General features: G+C 33.0%; 1 protein-coding gene across 1 annotated transcript in view; it reads right to left on the reverse strand.

Annotated features, from left to right (window-relative positions):
• The window catches only part of DPP10 (dipeptidyl peptidase like 10), a 696,759-nt gene that overhangs the window by 73,538 nt on the left and 600,876 nt on the right, over positions 1 to 22,345 (reverse strand). Inside the window, exons 13-16 of the mRNA XM_077151923.1 lie at positions 19,021 to 19,128; positions 3,649 to 3,740; positions 3,189 to 3,236; positions 91 to 212 (exon numbers count right to left, since the gene is read on the reverse strand). Of these exons, the coding sequence (XP_077008038.1) occupies positions 91 to 212; positions 3,189 to 3,236; positions 3,649 to 3,740; positions 19,021 to 19,128 (370 nt within the window). The remainder of the gene's footprint in view (positions 1 to 90; positions 213 to 3,188; positions 3,237 to 3,648; positions 3,741 to 19,020; positions 19,129 to 22,345) is intronic.

Here is a 22,345-nt window from a genome sequence, read left to right on the forward strand (position 1 = left end):
TTCTATAACTAGAGAGTAACAATTACTAATGGCAGTAATAGTAAATGATGAAATGAGAATGAGAATTTTTAAGACATCATCTGTTCTCACCTTTGCAGAATAATAAGAAATGTTGATTCATAGGACTAAAACTGGCACTGAAATATGTGCATTGTTCTTTCATAAAATTACAAGAAATGCATTGACGATTCAATAATCCTTCAGTAGAAGCACTGGGGAAAGTAAAAGAAAATTATAAATCTCCCATTCAAGGCATTTGAATGTATGGTATCCATATTTATACAGTAGCAAAAAGAGAGGAGCTACAACTGTGCTTGCATAGAAGCTCCTTGTAAATTACCACTTACTAAAGACAAGCAGAATCAATTTCCATTATTAATATAAGGACATACACTTTTTTATTACATGTAATAAAATTGAAACTATGCATGCCTGTATGGTGGAATTCAGGTATGTATCTATGGCACGGCTATAAATCAACTAAATGATTTTCATGGGATTAAATATAGCATTATTATCTGCCTTTTCTTTACAGGTATGTCTTTGTAAAGTCTTATAGGGAATTTCCCACAGAGACTAACATAAAGCAACTGTCAATAAATATTAGTTGAAAGCATGTGGAAATGTTTCTATAAATCACCCCAAATATCAAGCTCATGAATTTCTAAAGTCAACATTATACACATTGGAATTTGTCATTAGTGCCAAATTTTCCCCATCAAATATTTGCATTGCATTTCTTTGGTAAAGAAAAATTTAGTTTTGAATGATGATAAATATAATGCTTGAATTTTCATCACTCCCAAGAAACATCAAAATTGCTAAAGTATGCTAATGATAATGTATACTTTGAAATATTGGGGTGGTAAAGACAAAAGTGATCATTACCTTTATTTTACAAATAATGGTGCTTAAGGTCATAGGGATTGAGAGAATTAACCAAGATTAAGTTCCATACATAGAATTGCTTACTTTATAAGCACAGTTGAATGCTAAATTATCTAGACTGATGTATGAAAACTCTGGTAATGATTAAAACAAAAACTGGATTGGTTAAAGGACTTTCAGTTTCAACTTGGAATGAAACACGATTTTGGCTATGTATTTACAAGCGAATCCCAGTTTACAGAACTGGGATTCTGAACATGCTGGTTCTGATAGGCAGCATGCTGACTGCATGGTAAGGAGGACGGGGTGTTGAGGTGGGCACCAAAAGCACTGAAGAAATTGATTTTGAATATCACATATAGTTCACAAAATTGCAATTTCATATTTGAAGCAGTAAATGTAGGAGCTGATTACAATCCAAATTTTACCTTTACTAATGAAGGTCATAATATGCACTAGGCACTTAAACAAGGAACTAATTTCTTTCTTATGATAACCTACAAGGTAATCACACCCATTTTTAAATCTGCCGAAATGAGGCTCTTAAGAGAGGCTAAGAATATGTTGGAGTCACACAAGGCTATTTAGTAACAGATCCAAGTTCCTTAGAGACTTATGTTGCTACTTTTTCATAATTTAGACTGCTGAAATAAAGAAATGCAAATTTTGAGAAAAAAATATAATACTGAATATAGTACAGTTCCGACTCTGCAGAGGTCTCTAATGCCACTTATTAAGTCAGCCAATGATCATTTTTATGGCCTGGAAAAGACATTGATTGAGTTCTCTGGGTCAAACACTAACATTATCTTACAGTAAAGCCAACTGGCATTTGATGAGCTATTTAAGGGGAAATTTATTGGTGCTACATTTTCTTTATAAAACAGCCTGCTTCACTAGCACATGTCATTGATACTTTGACTGCTCTGCCTCAATCACTACAGAGATAAGACAAACACACAAATCTAAGAAATCATTGTGATTCAAATCACATTGTAGGCTAAGAAGGACAAGAGAGATTTAGGCAGTTACATTGGATGATCTTGGCTAAAATTAATCTCTTCACAGTGACATTTTTCTCTCAAGTTCTATGAAATGAGAGGACTAAAACATTGATCAAGTATTTCCATGTCTCTAAGGTATTGTTCATGATCATCAGTATCAATCATACAGTATATGTTGCAAGAATGATAAGCTTCAGGTCATTGTAAAGAGAAACGGTCTGATCTTTAATTAAGACTTCAAATCCAAAATTAGAACCAGTCTCACTAAATAAATAAATAGCACTTCTTTTTTTTTTTTTATAAGTCATTAGACTTGGGAACAAAGGTTCCAGGAAGACCAAAAGAAAAGAACAACAATATGAAAATGAAATATTGGGAGAGGTGATAAGAAAGTTGAAAGCAAATTATGCATAAATAAGAGCATGGGTGTGGATGAGGGGGAGCTACAGGATGTTAAACAAGCATTTGTGGTCTCTGAGGAAAGCTTGGGCTACTTGGCAAGAATCTGGGGTGACGCATCTTCAAACATAATGAATTTCTGCTGAAAATATGCCATGGCAGCTTTGACACTTTAAAATGGATTTATGAAATGGGAATTAGAAAGTATATATAAAGTCTAGAATTAATGTTTGCCAGATATTAGAAAAAAAATTCTTATGATGTCCTGTTGAAAGCTTTTCAGGTGAGCAGGCATTTTAATACTAAATGGGTGTGATCTCCTGCCCTTTTATAAATATAGCTTTGCATTTGGGAAAATCAGGTTGATGTAAATATCCCCCCATGCATTGCTTTAGTTTAGTTACCAACAAGTGTTCCTGGCTTAAATAAGGATGCTTATTTAAGCATCCCAACAATCTCAATGGATTTTAGAGAATAAGGAAAAGAAAAAGCTTCCACTTACTGCACTCTAAGTGTTCACAAAAGCCTTCTGTTGTTCAGGAATAAATTACATGAGCACCACATTAATGCACTGAAAATTCAATAGGAAGCTTATCAGAAGAAGAGGCCACACAGGAAAACACTTAAATGCCTGTGATGTGGGTTGCTTCTAGAGGCAAGCCATGGAAAAGGATATTTTGAACATGTAAAAGAAGATGAGAAGGAAAGAAAGGAAGTAATGGCAAGGCAGAGAACAGTTTAAGGGACTGGACTAAGAATATGTGTCTTTGTCATAGAGGGTTGTCTCCCCCCAACCATGTTGAAAATAAGACTTCAGATTTTCTACCCTTACTCTATATGGTGTGGATGGCTACTGAGAAGCCAAGCTGTGGAGGATGCCCATTACCTTGTGCTTACCTGTAAAGCTGCCTCCCCCTGGGAGAAGACTCCGTACTCAGAAAGTAACTGTCCAGGAAAGAAAACAATGTGAAATTCAGGCACAAATCTAATTTTTCCAAGCTGAGTTTTCACTTGAATTTTCAAAACTGTTAAAGAACAGGCAAGGGCTCTTCTGTTATTTGACAGCAAGACTTTTTGATCCATTTGGGAAACATATACATGTTTTTTTTTTTTTTAATATAAAGTCATCCCACGTTTTCAGAATCTCTCTCAATCTTTCTGTGTGTGTGTCTGTGTGTGTGTGTGTGTGTGTCCGTGTAAGGGTGTCTCTTTGAGGCATAGAAAATTTCTTCAAGGAAAAGGCTGTACTTTACATGTTTTGGCTGGGTCCATGGGAAGCTAAACATATTTCTGGTAGAAAATTTGGGCTTTGATAAACCTGACCTTCAACCTGGCGAGAGAACCAAATGTTGCTCACATTTTTTGAGCGTTTTCATCGTATGCCAAGATCTTTATCACTTCCCAGTTTCCTGACGTCAGATGTCGCACGGTAATTTGCTCACTTTTACTCTGCAAAGGAATAGAAAATATTGATTTAAAAAATGATAACAGTGTTTCTCTGGGAAAGCCGAAAATATTGACTGCTTGTCCCCCTTGTAATTTTTAAATTTTCAGTTAACATTGTTTATTGTTTTAAATCTCAAGAATGCACACACATTCATCTAAACACAGGCTCAGGCAGCAAATGGTTTTCTGAATGAAAATCATTCAGAAACTATCCCCTGCCCAGGTTACCTGACAGCAGTGTTTGGTACCTGTGTAGGACTTTGATTGTTGCCCTCTAAATAAGTAGCTGTGAAGTTTGGACAGCTTTAAATAAAACATTCCAGGGAAACTTTATTCTGAGAAAATACTTCATGTCATTTTCTCTTAAAACATGAAAGCATGTGCATTACTACGAGATTTGCTATTTTCATGCGTTTGTTTCTGAGATTAAGCCATGTAGATGCTTGTACTCATTGCTCATTTTCCCTGCTGTAAGGCATTGTATTGTATAAATATAATTTACCTGTACTTCTGACATTTAAGTTGTTTCCAAACTTTCATTCTCAAAAACAAGTTGCCTGTGAGTATTTTTATTAATGCCACCTAACACGCATGGCTAGAATTTGTTTTGAGATAAACACCTACAAATGGGATTACTTGGTCATAGTATATACACAGTTTCTGCTTAACTAAAGAGTGAAAAATTATTTTCTAAAGTTTGCCCAATTTATACTCTACTAGAATATGAGTTGTGGTTGTTTCATATAGTCCCTATTTCCTCCCCAACAGTTTATTATCATTATCACACCATTTTACCTTTGTCAGTCTAATGAGTATGAAATTGTATCTCATGCATTTTATGTTTATTTAGAAAATGTTCCAATCTACAGAAAGGTTGAAATGGGTACCTATAGAACCTTTACCTAGATTTCCCAAATGTCAGCTTTTGAATATATTCCTTCCCCTTTTATTTACCGAGTCATTTGAAAGTAGATTGCAAACCTTGGGATTTTCCAGCCTTAAATATTTTGGAACATATGTCCCAAGATGAATATTTTCCCATAAAAGCAAAATTCATACCTACGAAAATTAACAATCCAGTATCATTGTAGCATACAGTCCATTTTAATTTTTTTTCAACTGCCTAAAATAATAACACTTTATATTAAATCATAATATTATATTTTATATGTGTGGATGTGTGTATATGCATGGATATAACATAAGATCTAATCAAGGTTTACCTATTGCATTGAGTTTCATCTCCTCAGTCTGTTTCAATAAAAGTCATCCTATCTAGTTTGTATTCTTTGACATTGACTATGTTTTAACAGTCTTGGCTCACTTGTCTAATAGCACACCTAACATATTGGATTTATCTGATTGTTTTCTCATCATTTCATTCAGGTTAAACATTTTTGGCAAGAATATTATGTAGATGATATTGGATACTTCCTATTAGGAGGCAAGTCATATATCATTGAAAGTTTTCCCATATGCGGCAATGCCATTGAAGGAGAAACTTCCAAATCTATTAACTAAAAATACATTTTGGCTTGTAATTAAAAGTGGGATGACAATTGCACATTATGCGAATCTCCTTTTTCCGGTCGATACTTCACTCATAGTTTTGGCATCCGTTGATGACTTTTACTTGAATAAATTATAGTTCTACTGTGATGTTTCAATTTTAATATCCCTTCTTATTTATGTGGCATTCTTCTTTAAGGAAGAGCATTCTCACCTTTTTCCCGTTACATATGCTCCCTCACTTTCTCATCTTCCTCTATTAGTATTGTCTTAAAAATCTTTTAAAGCAATGTATTATACTCCATTAATGTTATTCTTTATGGTGCTGAAATTGTCAAAAAATTTAGTCAGTAGGAACCCCTTCAATGCCTCTATTCTTTGGACATGATTATAATGGTCTTTGACACTTCCTTGATTTTTGCAAAACAAAAGATATTCCAAGAACATTTTACCTCCTCTCTCCCATGCCTGCAATCAGTCTTTTCTCTCTATGACTCTAGTGGATTGTGGTATATAGACATTAAGATCTGGAGTTAGGTGATCTCATTGCTTCTGGAATATTATTACTTTTAGGCTCTTTAAAAAGGACATACCTATATTGATCGATCAATTGATCAACACAGAGATATTACCTTACGTTCTCCTTCTGTATGTGTGCGTGTATGTGTACATATGTTCAGAGAAATATCTCCAATTATCATTCTCATAAATCCAGCTTTTCTTTTTTTGCTTCTCCTAGCATTTAAATTTAGGTTTAAGTTGGTATTTTTACAACCATTTATTTAATTTTTAAAATATGCACATGGTTCAAAAATGTACGTAGTATAACACGTAATATTGAGAGAAGACTTTTTCTCATCTGCATTCCCATTCTCATTAGCCATATGTAGAAACTTTTTCTCATTAATTTTTTATTTTCTTTCCTTTTCTTTTGGAAAACTAAGAATAATAAATTTTGTAAATATAAATATAAATGTAACCAGGACCCACATACACACACACATTAAAGAGAGTACGGGATGCACTGCAGGTCCATTCTCACAGATCATTGGCCATCTTTTTTATTCCTTTCTACGTCTCTGCTAGGTGGATGTATCCTAGTTCTTTCAACTAGCCTTCAATGGTGTTTATCTCAAATAATGCTGCAATGACGTATATATTGTTTCATATCTATATATCTTCAGGATAGGTTTCCCCAAAAAAACACTATCATTTCACAATCCCACCAGAAATGTAGAGGAATAGCTGTTTCCCCATGAAATTGTTACTGGTTGCATGCTCAGTGTTTGCATTTTTGCTGTTCTGATCATTAAGAACCAGTATTGTACAAAACACGAGATTGTGACTGATCGGTGCCCTCTTCAGGAACAAAGGGCCCACTCCCCAAATTGCAACAGGGCCAGTTGAAGCTCCTCAGGCAGCTGTCTGCTTTGGGGTCCACCTTGACTGAAGAAAATTGCCTCCACTATCATCACGCTTCTCTCCAAGGGCAGCCCTTCCTCCAAGGATGCCCCATGATGCTGTCCTAACAGGCTCTGAAGGGTCACCACAGCCCAAATTCTCAGGGAGTTCAGCTGAGGTATGGCACCTCAAATCCTTCTGCCCAATCTTTCACTCTTCTGCTCCTTTTCAGAGTTACTGATCCTTTCTGTAATGGTTGTTCTATGAGCTAATCTTCCTTTCAGAGTCTGTTTCCTATGCAAACAAACTTGTAACAGGTATCATGCAGTTTCTTTTTTGCATGGGCAGGCACTGGGAATCGAACCCGGGTCGCTGGCACGGCAGGAGAAAACTCTGCCCGAGTCATGTAGTTTTAATTTGCATTTCTCTTAAGAAAAATGTTAGACATATTTTAATAAACAAAAAGTTTATGTGCACTCTTTTCATGTGACTCTGTTCCTGTTAGCCCACCAGGTATTTTGGTCTTTTTTTTTTTTTTTAAGAGTTCTATATGTATAATAGATCATCCAAGCAGGTATGTGAAATATAGACTGTAAATATTGGCTTTTCATTTTATTCTGACATTGCTCATAGAATTATTTTTCACAAAAGTTTTTTCTTTTTTCTTTTTTCCAGTCTTCACATAATCAAGTGTATGCTATAGTCTTGTATTGTTTCTGGGTGCTGATTCATACTTCAAAATAAAAGCTCTCTCCACACCGAGATTAGTAAAAATTTACCATGATTTCACCTAGTATATGTGTGGTTTCATTCTTTACCATTAGTTCTCTCAGCATTTTAGTCACAACTTTTGTATGGAAATAATTTTATCTTTTTCCTAATGGATATTGTTTTGCCAAAACTATTTTATTAAAAGGTTCATTTATTCCCAGTGATTTTAGATGTAATCTTTATTATGTAGAGTTTATTTCTGCACACTCTGTGCCAAATCATGAACCTCTGTTTATTCATGTCCCAATACCATGGATTTTTAGTTACTGTTTTTAAAATGTCTATATTATTTTAATATCTGTCAAGATCAGTTCCTTCTGATTTTTTTCTTTTTCAGGCTTTCCCTAGATATTGCTGCATATTTTTTTTTTGAATGAACTTAAAAGTAAGCATATATAATTGAAGGGAATTAATTTTTTGAAATTTTTTTATGGAATCCCAAGTTTTTATATTAATTTGTGGATAACTGACATCTTTATGGTCATCAGTCAGTGCAGATGTTTTTCCATATGTCTATATTTATGTTTTTCAGTAATGGGCTTTTTTTTTGTATGCTGTATGGCGGGGTCACATCTCATCATTTTTCCACGTGACTATCCTGTTATTGCAGCACCATTTGTTGAATTTTTGTTTGTTTGTTATATTTTGTTTGTTTGTTTTGAGGGGAGTGCTAGGACAGGGAATCAAACCCAGGTCTTCCGCATGGCAGGCAAGAATTCTATCATTGAACTACATTGTACCCCCCTCAGTAGTGTTTTAACATAGTCCTCATATAGATTTTCCCCATTTCATTCCATATTCATCTCATTTTTATATTTATTACTAAGGATTTTAATTTTGTTGCTATTGTAAGCAGGGCTTCCTCTTCTGTTATATTTGCTAATTGGTTGTTTCTTGCATATATGAAGACTACTGATTTTTTAATGCTAAGCATCTATTCTGATGTGTCACTGAGCATTTTTCCAAATATTACAGCTCTGGTTGATTATTTTTGCTTGATTTACACTGTCTATTGCCTCCAATAGAACATTAAATGTAGTGGGGACAAGTGTGCATATTTCCCTCGTTCCTGACTTTAATGGGAATGTCACTGATATTTCTCCATAAAGTAAGATATTATCTTTTGGGAACATATGTTTTATCATGTTAAGAAGTAATCCATCAATTCCTACATTTTAGCTATTATATTTCTTGTGATTGTGGCCTTTAGTATTATAAAGTATGCCTTTTGGCTTCCTTTAATGCTCTGGGACACGAAAGATCTCTTGTCTGGAATCAGGATTTTAAATTTTCTGAAACATTTTCTTTAGATGTGCAGTTTGCATGAAAGAATGAATCGGATACATATATTATATATAGTATTTTTTCTTTTAATAAATAAAGCAATTCACATTTATTAATAAGACTGTTAGACTTTTTAAAAATTCTGTCATATTTTTGTATATATGTTGTGCATATTATGCCTATTGAGGTTTGTGAGATTTCCCCCTAGGGTTTTTTCTGCTTTTTTAATTTCTTTTACTATTTAGGAATCTGGTATTAGGTTTGTATTTTTGTCTTACAAATTAACTTCTTATTAATAACTTTCATAATGATCTTGCCACCTGCCGTATATTTTTAACTTAGATTTTTATTATTTGCTTTGCCAACCTTAAAAGATATTCCTTGACATTCATCTGTGCAGTAACAAATGTACAGATTTAACCTTTCTCTTTCTCTTTTTCTTAGAATCTTTTGAAAATGTTTCATATAGTGTCAGACCTATAAATTTTTACAGTAGTTTTCCACACTTATCTTCACATATGCTTTAATTTTCAGAGCCAGCTCTTTGGATGTCTCTGCTCAGTTAGTCGTTTCTTCAGGGAGGATCATAAGTAGACTATTTCCCGAGATCTTGAAAATGATAACTCGTTCAATGATCTGACATTTAAAGGCAGCTAGTCTGTATAGAAAATACTTGGCTCACACTTTCTTATCTTGATTATATTGCTCACCCATTTCCCTGCTGTGTATGTTGCTGTCTCGCAGTTACATGCCTGCCTGATTTTCTTTCTTCTGTAAGAGGGTTAGTTTTTTTTTTACCAGGAAGATTCAATGATTATTTTTCTCATTAAAGTCTAATATTTTTACAAGGTACTCTAATGGAATTGGCAGTCAATTTTTCTGAATACACACAAGGATACATACTCATTATTAAATAGATTGAGGGGTGTTCTTGTTTTTATTATTTCCAGAATGTTCATATCTTGTTTGTTTTGATTAGATTATGGTTTTATATGTTGCCTCTCTCCCACTGTTTTGTTTTTCTCATTTCAGAACACCAACTAAATATCAGTTGGACTGTATTTACCCATCTTATACAACTATTCATCTAGAATCCTTTATTCTTTTTATTCCATTGGCTGTTTTCATTTCTTTACTTTTACCGTATTTTCAACGATATCTATGTACCATAGAATGCCACCTAATTAATTTGTTTCTCTTATTATTTTGCACTTTTTTTCCAATTTCCTTCCTGAAATCTGTCATTTTGGGGGTTATAAGTTTTTTTTTCTACTCTTTGTGGCCACTTCTAAGTTGTTTATTTTTTTTAACTTTCTTACTGAAATATAATTTCATACCTGCTTATTTAATAATACTTTAATTCATATTGGAGTATTGCTTTACACTATTCTCAATCTTTTTGTGGGGAGTATTTTTTTATTAGCTGAAATTCTTTTGTTTTAATTCTTGTTTTCTGTTTCCTTCTATAGTAACTTTGTATGACTAGTCATGTTTTGTTCTTTTGAAATATCTTGGATTTTGCCAAGCCATATCTACATAAGGCTGATGAAAGATTGAGGCAGAGAGGTTTCCATGCTAGCACTCTGACAAGCAGTTTCTTTATTAGGAGGCACAGTTAGGAGCAGATATGTGTTCTGATTTCTAATAACCTTTTTTTTCCCCTGAAAGATCCTTAATTTCCATCCTTGCTTCCATGTTTCTCTTTACTTCCAACATTCTCAGAGATGCCTCTCCTTATCAAGTTCCTTTCTTCTTCTTCATAAGTGGTATTTTCCAAAACTGCCATCTCTGGTTTTGTGCATATTCAAATTACTTCCTTTTGCCTCCCTATCAATGCCTTACAGATTTGCACTGTGCCATTTGTCATAAATCTAGTTTCTTTCAGTGCATAGTTTTTTTCCCTGGGTTCTCTACCATCTATTGACCTATTTGTTAATTGTGGCATCAATTTCATAATTACCTTAGCTTTTTAGTACATCGCAATATCTGAAAAGACAAGTTTCCTTCCCTGTCCTTCTTTAGGAATTTGTTATTCATAGCACTTTGTTCTTCCACCTTACTTTTGGAATTAGCTTGTCAAATTAGACCAAATAAACAAAAATCCCAATGATATTTTGAATGGAATTGCATTGAACAGACATATTTACTATACTGAGTTCTCCTACCTATAGACATGTTGCTTCCTCTTCATTTGTAAGACTACTTTAATGATAAATTTTAAGTTTTTCTTTATGATGATTTCATATCTCTCAGGTAAAAAATATATATTTTTTATATATTGTCTATACTCCTAGACACTGATATTTTTGTTGTTGCCCTTATTATAAGTATAATCTTTAAAAATCCTATATCCAGCTGTTTTTTATTGAAATAGAGAAATGTGAAACTTTTTTGAATATTAACATTATACCCAGAAAACCTACTAAATTTTCTAACAAGTATTGAGTAGATTCTTCTGAGTATTCTAAAATTTCAATACATCTAAGGATTCAATTTGCCAATATTTGGCTTAAGGTTTTTTATCCAACCATTAATTGTCCTTTCTTACAATGTCCTGATTTGTTTTCGGGTTACAGGATTGTATCAGTTTCATAAAATAGATTGAAAGATATTTTGGCTTTTTCTATTTCCCCAAAGTGTTTCTATTAAACAAGAAGTAAGTATTTGTTGAATATTTGGTAGAATCCACCTTTACAAATAGCCTGTGCTTGATGTGAAGAGATTTTTGATAACTTTTCTCTTTATGTGGACTGAACAGTTTGTCTGTGTCTTAAATCAGATTTGGCACTTGTTTCTCTAAGAATTTATACATTTCATCTATGTTTCCAAATATTTTGTCATAAAGTTATTCCTAATAGTCTTTTAATACCTTTTAAAATTGTGGTTATGCCCCCCTCCCGCTGACTTTCATTATGTATATTTTGGAGAAAGTTTTCCATCTTTATTTATTAAACTAGATAGACATCTATAGATTTAATTATTTTTTCTAAAGAACCAATGATTTCTTTTTCCCATCCTTTTTATTTTAACTTTAATTTCAAGTTCATTAATTTCTGTGCATTCTTTTCTCATTTCTATCCTTCTAGATTTTTATTGTTTTTTGTTATTTTCCTAAATTCACATATGGGATATTCATTAATTTATATTTGTAATATAATATTAAATATATATATGATTATATATTATATGTATAATTACAAGTCATGCATTTCCCCATAGTTATTGTTTTCTATTTCCTTCATGTTTGAATGTTCTTTTAGTTCTAAGTATTTACTAACATCATTATGATTTCTTCTTAAATCTCTGAATAATGAGAATTCGTATTTTTATTCCCAAATGTATGGCTTTTTAAAAGTTGTAATTGTTGTTTCTGACTTTTAATTTCCTTACATTGACTTTTGGAAATATGATCCATTAACTGAGTAATATTAAAATTTCTGAGATGTGAGACAGGCTCAACCCAAAGATAGGCAAGGAGTTCTGAAGTCAGATATTTGATTGCCAAATCCTCATAAGACACTGTCCCAGTGGATGACTCCCCCACTCATTTCCAGGCCCTGCTTTTAAAGAACCAGGGAAGACTCAAGATTTTATTGCATCCCTGGTGCCCAATGTCAAGATGGAAAAAAAATCTCAAAACATTAAAAAAAAAAACTTGACTCAGTGTTTGTAAATATCTGGAGATGCATTTGTTTCTCAAATTCCTAGGTTGGTTATTTTCTTTATCAGAGAAATTGATTTTGTGTGTGTGGTATGTGTTATGTGTTTATGTAGGTTTTACGGACCACATTAAAAGTGCTTAAAGTAAAAAAAAAAAAATAAACAAAAAAACAAAAAACACTGCTTTGACCAGTGCTTGACACAGTGTATAAAGAATAAAAATTATATAAAATTCATTTTTACAATCAATCTAGTGTCAAAGTATGATGCTTCTAAGTGTTGGACCACCAGACCTCTACTTGGAAGCCACAATAACAACCTTACAACCTTTGGATTTTACTTCAAAACATCTATAATTGTCGGACTTGCTTTAGGGAAAATTTGGGCTAGGAATAAGCTGAACCTTCACTTCAAATATAATAACACAGAATGTAATTTACAGCTAAAAGACCCTTAACATATTCTCCAGTAATAGATGTCAAATTATCTCACAGCAGCGAGCATGTTAAATTTGAATTGGACTCTAGGTAACAATCCCACAACAATAAAAATATAGTGGCCAAATATACAATAGGTTAAAAATAATTATCATGGGACTTGGCTGTCTTCACGTGGGGGCGCCTATATCTCAGGCAGTTTTCCAGTCACCTTCAGCAGGCATAAAACCAGAGGAGAAGGAATTTAAAACAGCAGGAAAGAATAATCATTTTTACTCCTGAACAATTATTTCTTTGCATGAACCCATTCTCTTTATATTTAAACTCGTTACAATAGAATTCCACTAAATTACAAATATAAATCATAGTGGACTTTTGGCAAGGGCATCATGGCAATATACTTTAAAATGAACATGTATTTCAATTTTATTTTTAGAATAAAAAGTAATAAATCCTATGATTTTATTCATTATCAAAAGAAGACTGAAATTCTAGGAAGAAAATAGAATAGCTATATTTGGTACTTCAGTCATCAGATATCACTCCTTGAATCCGTACAGGTTTTATTTTTTGTATTCAAGGATGTTGAATATTAATTCTATATTTCTATTTATAAATTACAAACTCATTGGTATCAGTAAAAGTTTAATGACATGTGTGCTTTTTACCTGATTATACAGTATTCATTAAAATTTCTCATATTAAATTATGTTCCACTTTTACACCTTCTAAATAAGGGAAATGCTCTGGTTCTTATAAAAAGCATGCTTAATTTACTATCTATTCATCATACGAGGTAAGCTAATTGTTTTCAGACAATGTCCTAATCAGATGCAGCAGTGAAATTTAATGAAAAATTTTTATTGGGTTGATTAGGTGATAGAATTGTGGATTGGGGGCATGCTATTTTCTACAGTATTTATAATGAATAACGGCATTTAAAATGGTTCCAAGTGAAATCAGCTCTTGTGAGTAAAACTTTCTATTGGTTAGAAGAGAAAGTGAAAGGATTCACCAACATATAATTTTTCATTTAACACCATTTGGCTAGGTAATAGGGCAATAGCTTATGTTCATAAATCTGAACCACTTGCCATGAGTGAAACTCTGCTTACCCCACATTAGAGAGAGAAAAGTGACTATGCTTTGACAAAAACCCTTTCCTTAATTTCCTTCCTGAATGAGCAGGATGTTATAGTTCCAGAGACAGGAATTTAGAGTTAGAAGTCTACCTAAGGAATGCTAATTAAAAATATATATATATGTATATATGTGAAGTGATCAAAAGCTTAATGGTTTGAGATAAAATAAATTTTATATTACTGCTTGCTTCAAGAAGTATATAAACTGAAATTAATGCTGCATACTGCATACTCAGAAGGTTATTTTAGCTATATAAATTCCCAGATAAATGCTGTTTTAAAATATTATCTTTAATGGAATATATGGAAGTACAGAAAACTCATGAATTCTATTTTCACATATTCAAAATGAAAGTAATTTGGCAATATATATAAGGCCCTGGAAATATTTTACTTCTGATTCTAAAATTCCAATTCTGCTAATAAATACTTGAGAACATTAATATGATTATAACAAATTATCACTAAATTAAATACTGAAAAATAATGGTTAACTATGTACATAAGGCAACTAAATATCAACCTTCTAAATATTTTTCAAGATTATTTGGCATTGTGGAAAAATGTTCATGATATAATTATGTTTCTTTTAAAAAAAACAGGATATAATACAAGGATTTCCATTAAATTATACTTATTTATTTAAAGGCGAAAACTGGAGGGAAATGAGACATTCTTCTATTTTGGAAGGGGAGGAGCTTTAATGAGCATTGCCTTTATAAATGAGAAAAATAAAGTCCTAAAATATTTGTAATGAAACCATCACTCTCCATAATGAAAATAGCCTGCAAGGACTAATTTTATAGCTTGCTCTTTAATCAGTGTTTTTTATCTACCCACTAATTGTGTAAGAGGGCAAGGTGTTTACAAAAATTATTAATTTAAATTAGTAAGGATATTATTCTATTCTCCCTGAATTGTGGAGCTCTGAGATATAGCTAAGTGTCAAGTAACACAAAGGTGGCATTCTTGAGTACGGATTGCCAGGCATCAGGTTCATAACTGTTTTCATTCCCTTGGCTGCTCAAGTAAACACCATGCAATGGGTTGGCTTAAACAAGGGGAATTTCATGGTTTACAATTTTGAGGCTAGGAAAATGTACAAAGCAAGGCCTCATCAAGGTAATGCTTTATTCCTGAATGATGTTCTGGGGCTGGCTGCCATATGGCAATGCACATGGTGGCCTCTCCCGGCCTCTCCCTTCTCTTCCAGTTTCCGTTGACCTTCAGCTTCTTGCTTTCCTTGGCTATCTCTGCCTCTGTGTCTGCATTTCATTCTGCTTTTAAAGGACTCCAGTCATAGGATTAAGTCCCATCCTGATTGAATTGGGCACACCTTGACTGAAGTACCCTCATCAAAAGGTCCTGCTCACAATCTTTTCCCATTCATAGGAATGGATTCAGTTTAAGAGCATGCTTTTTTGGGTACATACAGATCCAAATCACCACAATGTCATTTCCTACTTTCTAAGCATGTCAGTTTTAACTGCACTACTCTAGCATGGCAGGGGAATGAAGGAAGTGTAAAAAGTAATCCATGTTGGCATGTACTGCAAATTATTATACTGTTTTCGAGAACCAGTTTGGCCCTATATATCAAAAACCTAAAGATATACATAAATATACATATGCTTTGCCTAGGTATCTTTTCACATCTAGAACTGTATTCTTATGGGAAAATCAGAAATAGAAACAAGTATGCATTTATAAGAATGTTTGACTTGCAATCATTTCTAATATAAAGATAGAAATAATTTTAATGAGAAATAAAATTGAATCATGTAAACACAATAAAGAGTATCTACTAGATGGACTGTTGAACAGCTATTAAAATCACATTTAGGAATAATATTAAAATATTATTAAATAATGGGAAAATGCTCAAAATATTGCAAATATTTATGAATATTATATGTGTGTAGGGATACTTTTATCACAATCTATTAATGAAAAGTGTTTTTTGCTGTTTTTTTCTTTTGGCATGGGCAGGCACCGGGAATTGAACCTGGGTCTCCTCGTGACAGGCGAGAATTCTGCCTGCTGAGCCACTGTGGCCTGCCTGAAAAATTTTTTCAGTGTAAAAAGAAACTGGGAACATATACACTGATTGATTAACAGGATGAAGGTGTTAGATGATGAGATTGTGGTGTATTTTTCTCACTCCCTTATTCAATGTATTCATTTTAGAATTTTCCAATTTTTCTATAGTATATATAGAAATGTTTTATAAGTAACAGATTCAGCATTTTTGTTAGATATTATTAATTGAGGCAGGGAGATTCAAACTACTTATTAAAATAGTGTGTGTGTGTGTGTGTGTGTGTGTGTGTGTGTGTGCATACCTAAGTAAAAATCGTATTTACCTAAGTGCTAACCTCTCATTTTTTAACAAAGTAGATTAATTTTAGCCACATTGCCAAAATATGCATAATCATATGCAATTCTCAGTGATGCAAATCCAGAATTCCCTAAGCTTCAACCAGAATAGATATAAGTGTTCTTTACTTCATGAAAACTTTGTTAAAATTTCCATATGGAAGGGAGGAAAGTAAACACATTTGTTCTATGAAGTTGCTCTTCTGAACATTTCAGAAACAACAGATTGTACTGCATATAGGCTGGTTAGATTGGGGGACAAAAGGTATTTCTTCAAAAGGCTTATGAAGGTACTTTTCAGGTGCAAAAATACCTTAGTTCCCAAATGTCAACATCATCGCCAACAAAACACTTTTTAAAAGATGTTTCTCTTCCTGTTTTGTGGAATAGATTGTCTTCTTCTTGGAATTGCATATATAAAGATGTACTTAATGTATAATATGTAGAAACTTTGATCACCAGGGTTTGTACACAGCTTCTTGAAAATAACATACTGGGAATTAAAAGCGCAACAAAATGCCTCAGTCAATCCTAACATTTGGAAAGTGTGATTTTTTTGGCCAAATATTGACTTAGAATTTCTGATAACTAAGTTTGTTCTTAACTAGCAAAAGTCAATCAGGTTAAGTAATTCACTAATGAACCTTCCTCCAGTTCACAAACAAAAACTCAAAAGGTTTCCTTAATCCCAACTTCCCAACCCATATTATATAATCATTTTTATAGCTTCATATGGAATTTTCAAAAGTTCTATTCACATATAACATATACATTTATTGAGAACATAAAGATCATATTATAATATTATATACATATAATTATTATAAATATAAATGTAATTATATAGTCTATAATCTGATTTTCCACCTTAAAAATAATGCATCATGAAAAAAATCTGTATACTGTGGAAATTATAGGTGTTTCAAACTATTTATTTCTTCCATGATCAAAATTAAAGTTAAAACCATTACCCATTATTTTAACAGCACAGATATTGGATGAGTGTTAGGTTATGCACCATTGAAACAAGATTTTGAGGATTCAAAGCATTGAGCTTCCCAATAGAAACATACATGTAGATAAGGTAAAAGTATGAGAAGATGCACATGACTTTGAAGGTTCTAAAAACAAAATTAGCCAGATCGGGGTCTATAACCAGATTTAAATTTACTCTGAATTTTCTGAGTATGAAATTGACTCTTGATTTTTTTTTTGTAAGATTCTCCCATTATATTTCAATTTAACCACAATTGTTTTTTGAGACCAGGAAGCTTGTTTACTTGATTTTGAAGCAATTCCATTTTCCTCCTAAGTATTTGTCATTGGGAAATTAAATTCAAATTAACTCCTCAACCTTGTCATATGTAAACCACTTATTATGAGTTCATTGGTCTTTAAAATAACTGAATAAAAATTACAAGATTCTGGGCGGGCCGCGGTGGCTCAGCGGGCAAGAGTGCTTGCCTGCCGTGCCGGAGGACCCCGGTTCGATTCCCGGCCCCAGCCCATGTAACAAACAAACAAACAAACAAAATATAATAAAACAAGAAAATGTTTAAAAATGTTTCCCTTTCTTCCTCCCTTCCTTCCTTCTCTGTCTTTCCTTCCTTTCCTCCCTCTCTCTTTAAAAAAAAAAAAAAAAAAAAAAAAAAAAATTACAAGATTCTTTTGAAGTTTGAAGGAAAACTGAGCCTTTCTAATAAAAATAAGGACATTCATATACATGCAAATCTGCACTGTATTTCATATGCACAAAATCTGCACTGTAATACATTGTATTTGTACAAATCTGTGCATAATCTATGTGACCATTCAATTTTTGATGAGCATTTAGGTTGCCCCAAATATTTAAAATATAATTTCTAAAAAATAAATAATAGATATTTGATGGAGTGAAAAATAAATGTCTCCAAAAGATTTGTCCTCAGATCCTTGAAAGCAGAGGTCAGCAGTTTTCATTTATACATATACCAGGGGTCTCAATTCATAGCACATGTGTGTGGTTCTTTCAATCTCATTGAGTATTAAGGTTACTTAATGGGAGAGTATGGTAGGTTCAATTAGGCACCTCAGGAAAAAAAAAGGTCTTAATCTTAATCCACGTCTGTGAATTTGGACCCACTGTAAATAGGACCTATTGAAGAAGTTATTTTTAGTTAAGGTGTGGCAAACTGAATCAGGATGGGTCTTAATCCTATACGAGAGGCCTTATAGAGAATTCCACAGGGAAAAAAGTCATCAGAGAGGAGTTGAAGCTGGAAGTCAAAGGAACCTGGAAGAGAAAGGAGAGGACATCGCATGTGCATTGCCACATGCTGGCAAAACGACAGACCAATGGTCTCTGGTGACCAGTCTCAGAATATCACAGTCTTTGGGGAGAAGCATCACCTTGCTGATGCCTCAATTTGGAACTTCTCTAAGTCTCAAAACTGTGAGCCAATAAAATCCCATTATTAAGCCAACCCATTATATGGTATTTGTCTTAGCAGGCAGGAAACAAAGAGAGAGGTACACCTAAATCCATGGCTGCAAACAGGGATCCTCTTCTTAAAACGAGTCTTGCTGGATCCCATGTGTGAAGTTGACTATGTAGGACATTTGGCTGGGCTTTACAGGCATTGACTATAGGTTGACAATACTTCAGAATCAGGCTTTTAGAGAATAATGGAACAAGAGCAAACCATGGAAAATACTACTACTTACCTGGACTAGGAACATAGCTATATGGTGAAATTCTCCACGGCCCCCTTGCTTAACAGGAACTGTCATAAAGAACTTACTGCCATCTCTGGAAAACACAGGCTCCTCATTCTACAACACAGAAGTGCATATAATCATCACAAAATAGCATTTGAAACTTTTGCTGGCAACTATTATTAATCTATAAATGGATCATGCTAATTACTGATTGAGAATTTATTTAGAAATATATTCTAATTATTTAAGAATAATTAGAAGATATTTAGTATTTTTTAAAGTGAACATAAGATAAATTGTGTGCATGTGCATGTTTGAGTAGCAGGAAGGATAGGGTAGATTCTTGCACTTCGAATAGGTATGACTAACAGTTAACCTAAAACACATTTGAAAATTGGTTCAACAAAAACTTCCATATTTTACTTAAGATTGTATTTAGCAGCATTTTATTCACAAATAAGTAAAATGTGAACATCTGTTCTAGTTTATCAAAGCAAAATTTTAACAAAATTATAAAGTTCTATTACATTAAATATTTAATGTGCTGAAATCTCACTCAGCAGCTCTAATTACTTAATATAAATTTCTGATGATGTCTATGAAAATATATCAAAAATACAAAAACCACAAAGCTACAACATTGGAAGGGATTGATAGAGATCTTTTAATCCAATTTCCCATCCCTACTGTTCATTCCCCCCACACACATACACCTACACAAATGCTCACCTACTCTCAACTGTAAATTCCAGTTCAGTGTGTTTTAGTGAAAATCTAGTAGTACATTAATTGAATTCAAAAATAGAATTACTTTTGAAAATTAAGTGATGGAAGCCATATATATCTATATATTGCTTTATCTTGCTTCAGGAGAAGCAAAAGAAAATGGATTTACCTGACCAAAACTGAGTCCTTTTCTGTTGGATTAGTAAGACTAATTATACATATGGTATAAAAGAGAGGTTTTTATATTATTTCTTCTGTAGGTCTTTAAAATAGCCTCCAAGGTCTTTTTTGAAGGTCATGTCCTCCAATATCTTCCTCATCCCATGTTCTTCCATTTTTCTGTCTCCTCTCTATGCTCCTACATACTCTTGCCCCAGGGCCTTGAAACTTCTTATTCTCTTTGCCTGCCTCTTTCTCTTACCTCCTTCATGTCTCTTCTCCAATATTACCTCACCAATGAGTTAGGTATTTCTTAAAGCATGATCAGAAAACCCAGAACCTAACTGCCTGCCATTCATCATGCCCTTTTATCTTCTACTTGTGTTTATTCCATTTTATTATATATTATATTTTCTCTATGCATTCTTGCTTTCATGTATGTATGTATGTATGCATATATGTAGTCTTCCTTTAGAATGGAAGCTCCATGAGAAAGGAAGCTGGTTTTCTTCATGTTGTATCTTCAACACTTAGCACAGTTACAGTCACATAGATTGTACTCAGTGATTATTCATGGAGTGAAAGAGTATGTTGAACAGATAACTATTTTAATACCCAATAGAGTCTTATTCTAACTTCATGAGTAAGAACATCTTTGATAGTAATATAAAGCTAATATTTTCCTTGTCTACCTTGTTGGCACTTGTGAAAATATAAAATGACATATGTAATAAAATTAAAACTCTGAAGAAATATGTAATACAAAGGCAGGATAATTGCATTACTGGGCATATAATAGGTAATGACAATGATTAAGTGAATCACATCTTTCCTCCATGAGAGAGTCATAATTCTGTTGGTTACAACTCTTGTCCTTCTGGAATATTTCTCTTTACCTTTTCATACGGTGCTTCTTCTGTCTGGAATAGATTTACTTTCTTTCTTTTTGTGCTAAATCCTACTCATTTCTTTTTAAACTTCTAATTCAAGGGACAGAATCTGTTTTTCCCTAGTTAGGGAATCTCCCCTCATTAGGATATCTTTCCTTAGAGACTTTGACATTGCCTTTAATTCACCTCAAGCATGGCTTTCATCACACCTTTTCACATTGATCTATTATCTTGTTGACCTCCTTCACTAAGAAATTAGTCATTAAACTAAGTTTGTAATTTTACCTTCAGCCCCAATTGCCTAGGACACAATAGCATTTGGCATAGGTTTGCTGAATGTATAAATTCATGCATGTAATGGGCAAAGGCATTTATGATAAATCATTCTATTCACTACATTAACACCAACCTATTGACTCCTGACTAACTCACCATTCTCCCTCCTTGTTCAAAAATAATTTGCTTTCTTATGGCATGAGGATATATGAGCATGCTCCCTTTTACATTGACACCCTCCCCTTTTGGAGCCTTAATAAGTGATTCTGATGAGAAGCTGATGAATGCTGCAATGTCAAATGCATAGCTGGACTTAAAACTCTAACCACTAGGCAATAACTGGCCACAAACATTGAGTTCCATGCAGACCCTTCCCTACAATCAAATGAAGGAAGTTCTGATAGTCCCACTGTCCACTTTCATGATCCAAAGCAAGTCAGTGCTTATGGTACAGCAGACAATGATTAGACAAATTCTATCCATTATTAAAAATTATTATATACCAGTTATCTCAACTCCAAGTCCCTTGAAGCATGGCCACTTCTGTCTGTTCTTCCTACTAGCCAGGAAGTGAGTATGTTATAATTATCATCTTAGTAAGATGCTTCATCTCATTACTGCTACCAGGCTTTGTCTTTAAATTTCATCTATTTCTAAATATTTCATAAAATTCCCTTATTGCTTCTAGAGAAAATGTCAACTGTGATAAACTATCAAATGCATTTTCTAACTGAATAATTGATAACTGGCTGCTTTGTTTTTTAAAAAAAGTTTCTATTAAACATTAATAAATTGGGATTTAAAATTTAGATGGCATAATCCCAGAACAGCAAGCATTATGTTGATGTATGTTAGACAATTATCAATGTCATCAGCAATAAAAATATTAGCAAAATAGGTTTAATAACGTAAGGCAATTCAGAATGTATCAAAATCCATTATATTATTGCTTTTCATTGTTTTTATTTTCAATATCTAGATTTTTCCAATTTCATTTTGCATATTGACTAAGATTTAATTTTTCACATGAAAAAATATCTGCATATATGTAAATATATAAATAAATATATAGGGGGCTTTATAAATAGACAGATATAAACAGAAGTACATCTATACTTCAAAAAAACAAGGAATTAGCCTATTTAGGATCCTTTTTACAATTTTCTGTTTATTCATTCAACAAGTATTTATGGAGATCTTCTGATATATTAGGCTCTATATTAGGTATTTGGGTTATAATTTGGAATGATGGACATTCTTCCTGTCTTCATAAAGCTTAG

This window comes from Tamandua tetradactyla, chromosome 3 (genome assembly GCF_023851605.1).
Source record: "Tamandua tetradactyla isolate mTamTet1 chromosome 3, mTamTet1.pri, whole genome shotgun sequence".
In the NCBI taxonomy this organism is placed as follows: Eukaryota; Metazoa; Chordata; class Mammalia; order Pilosa; family Myrmecophagidae; genus Tamandua; species Tamandua tetradactyla.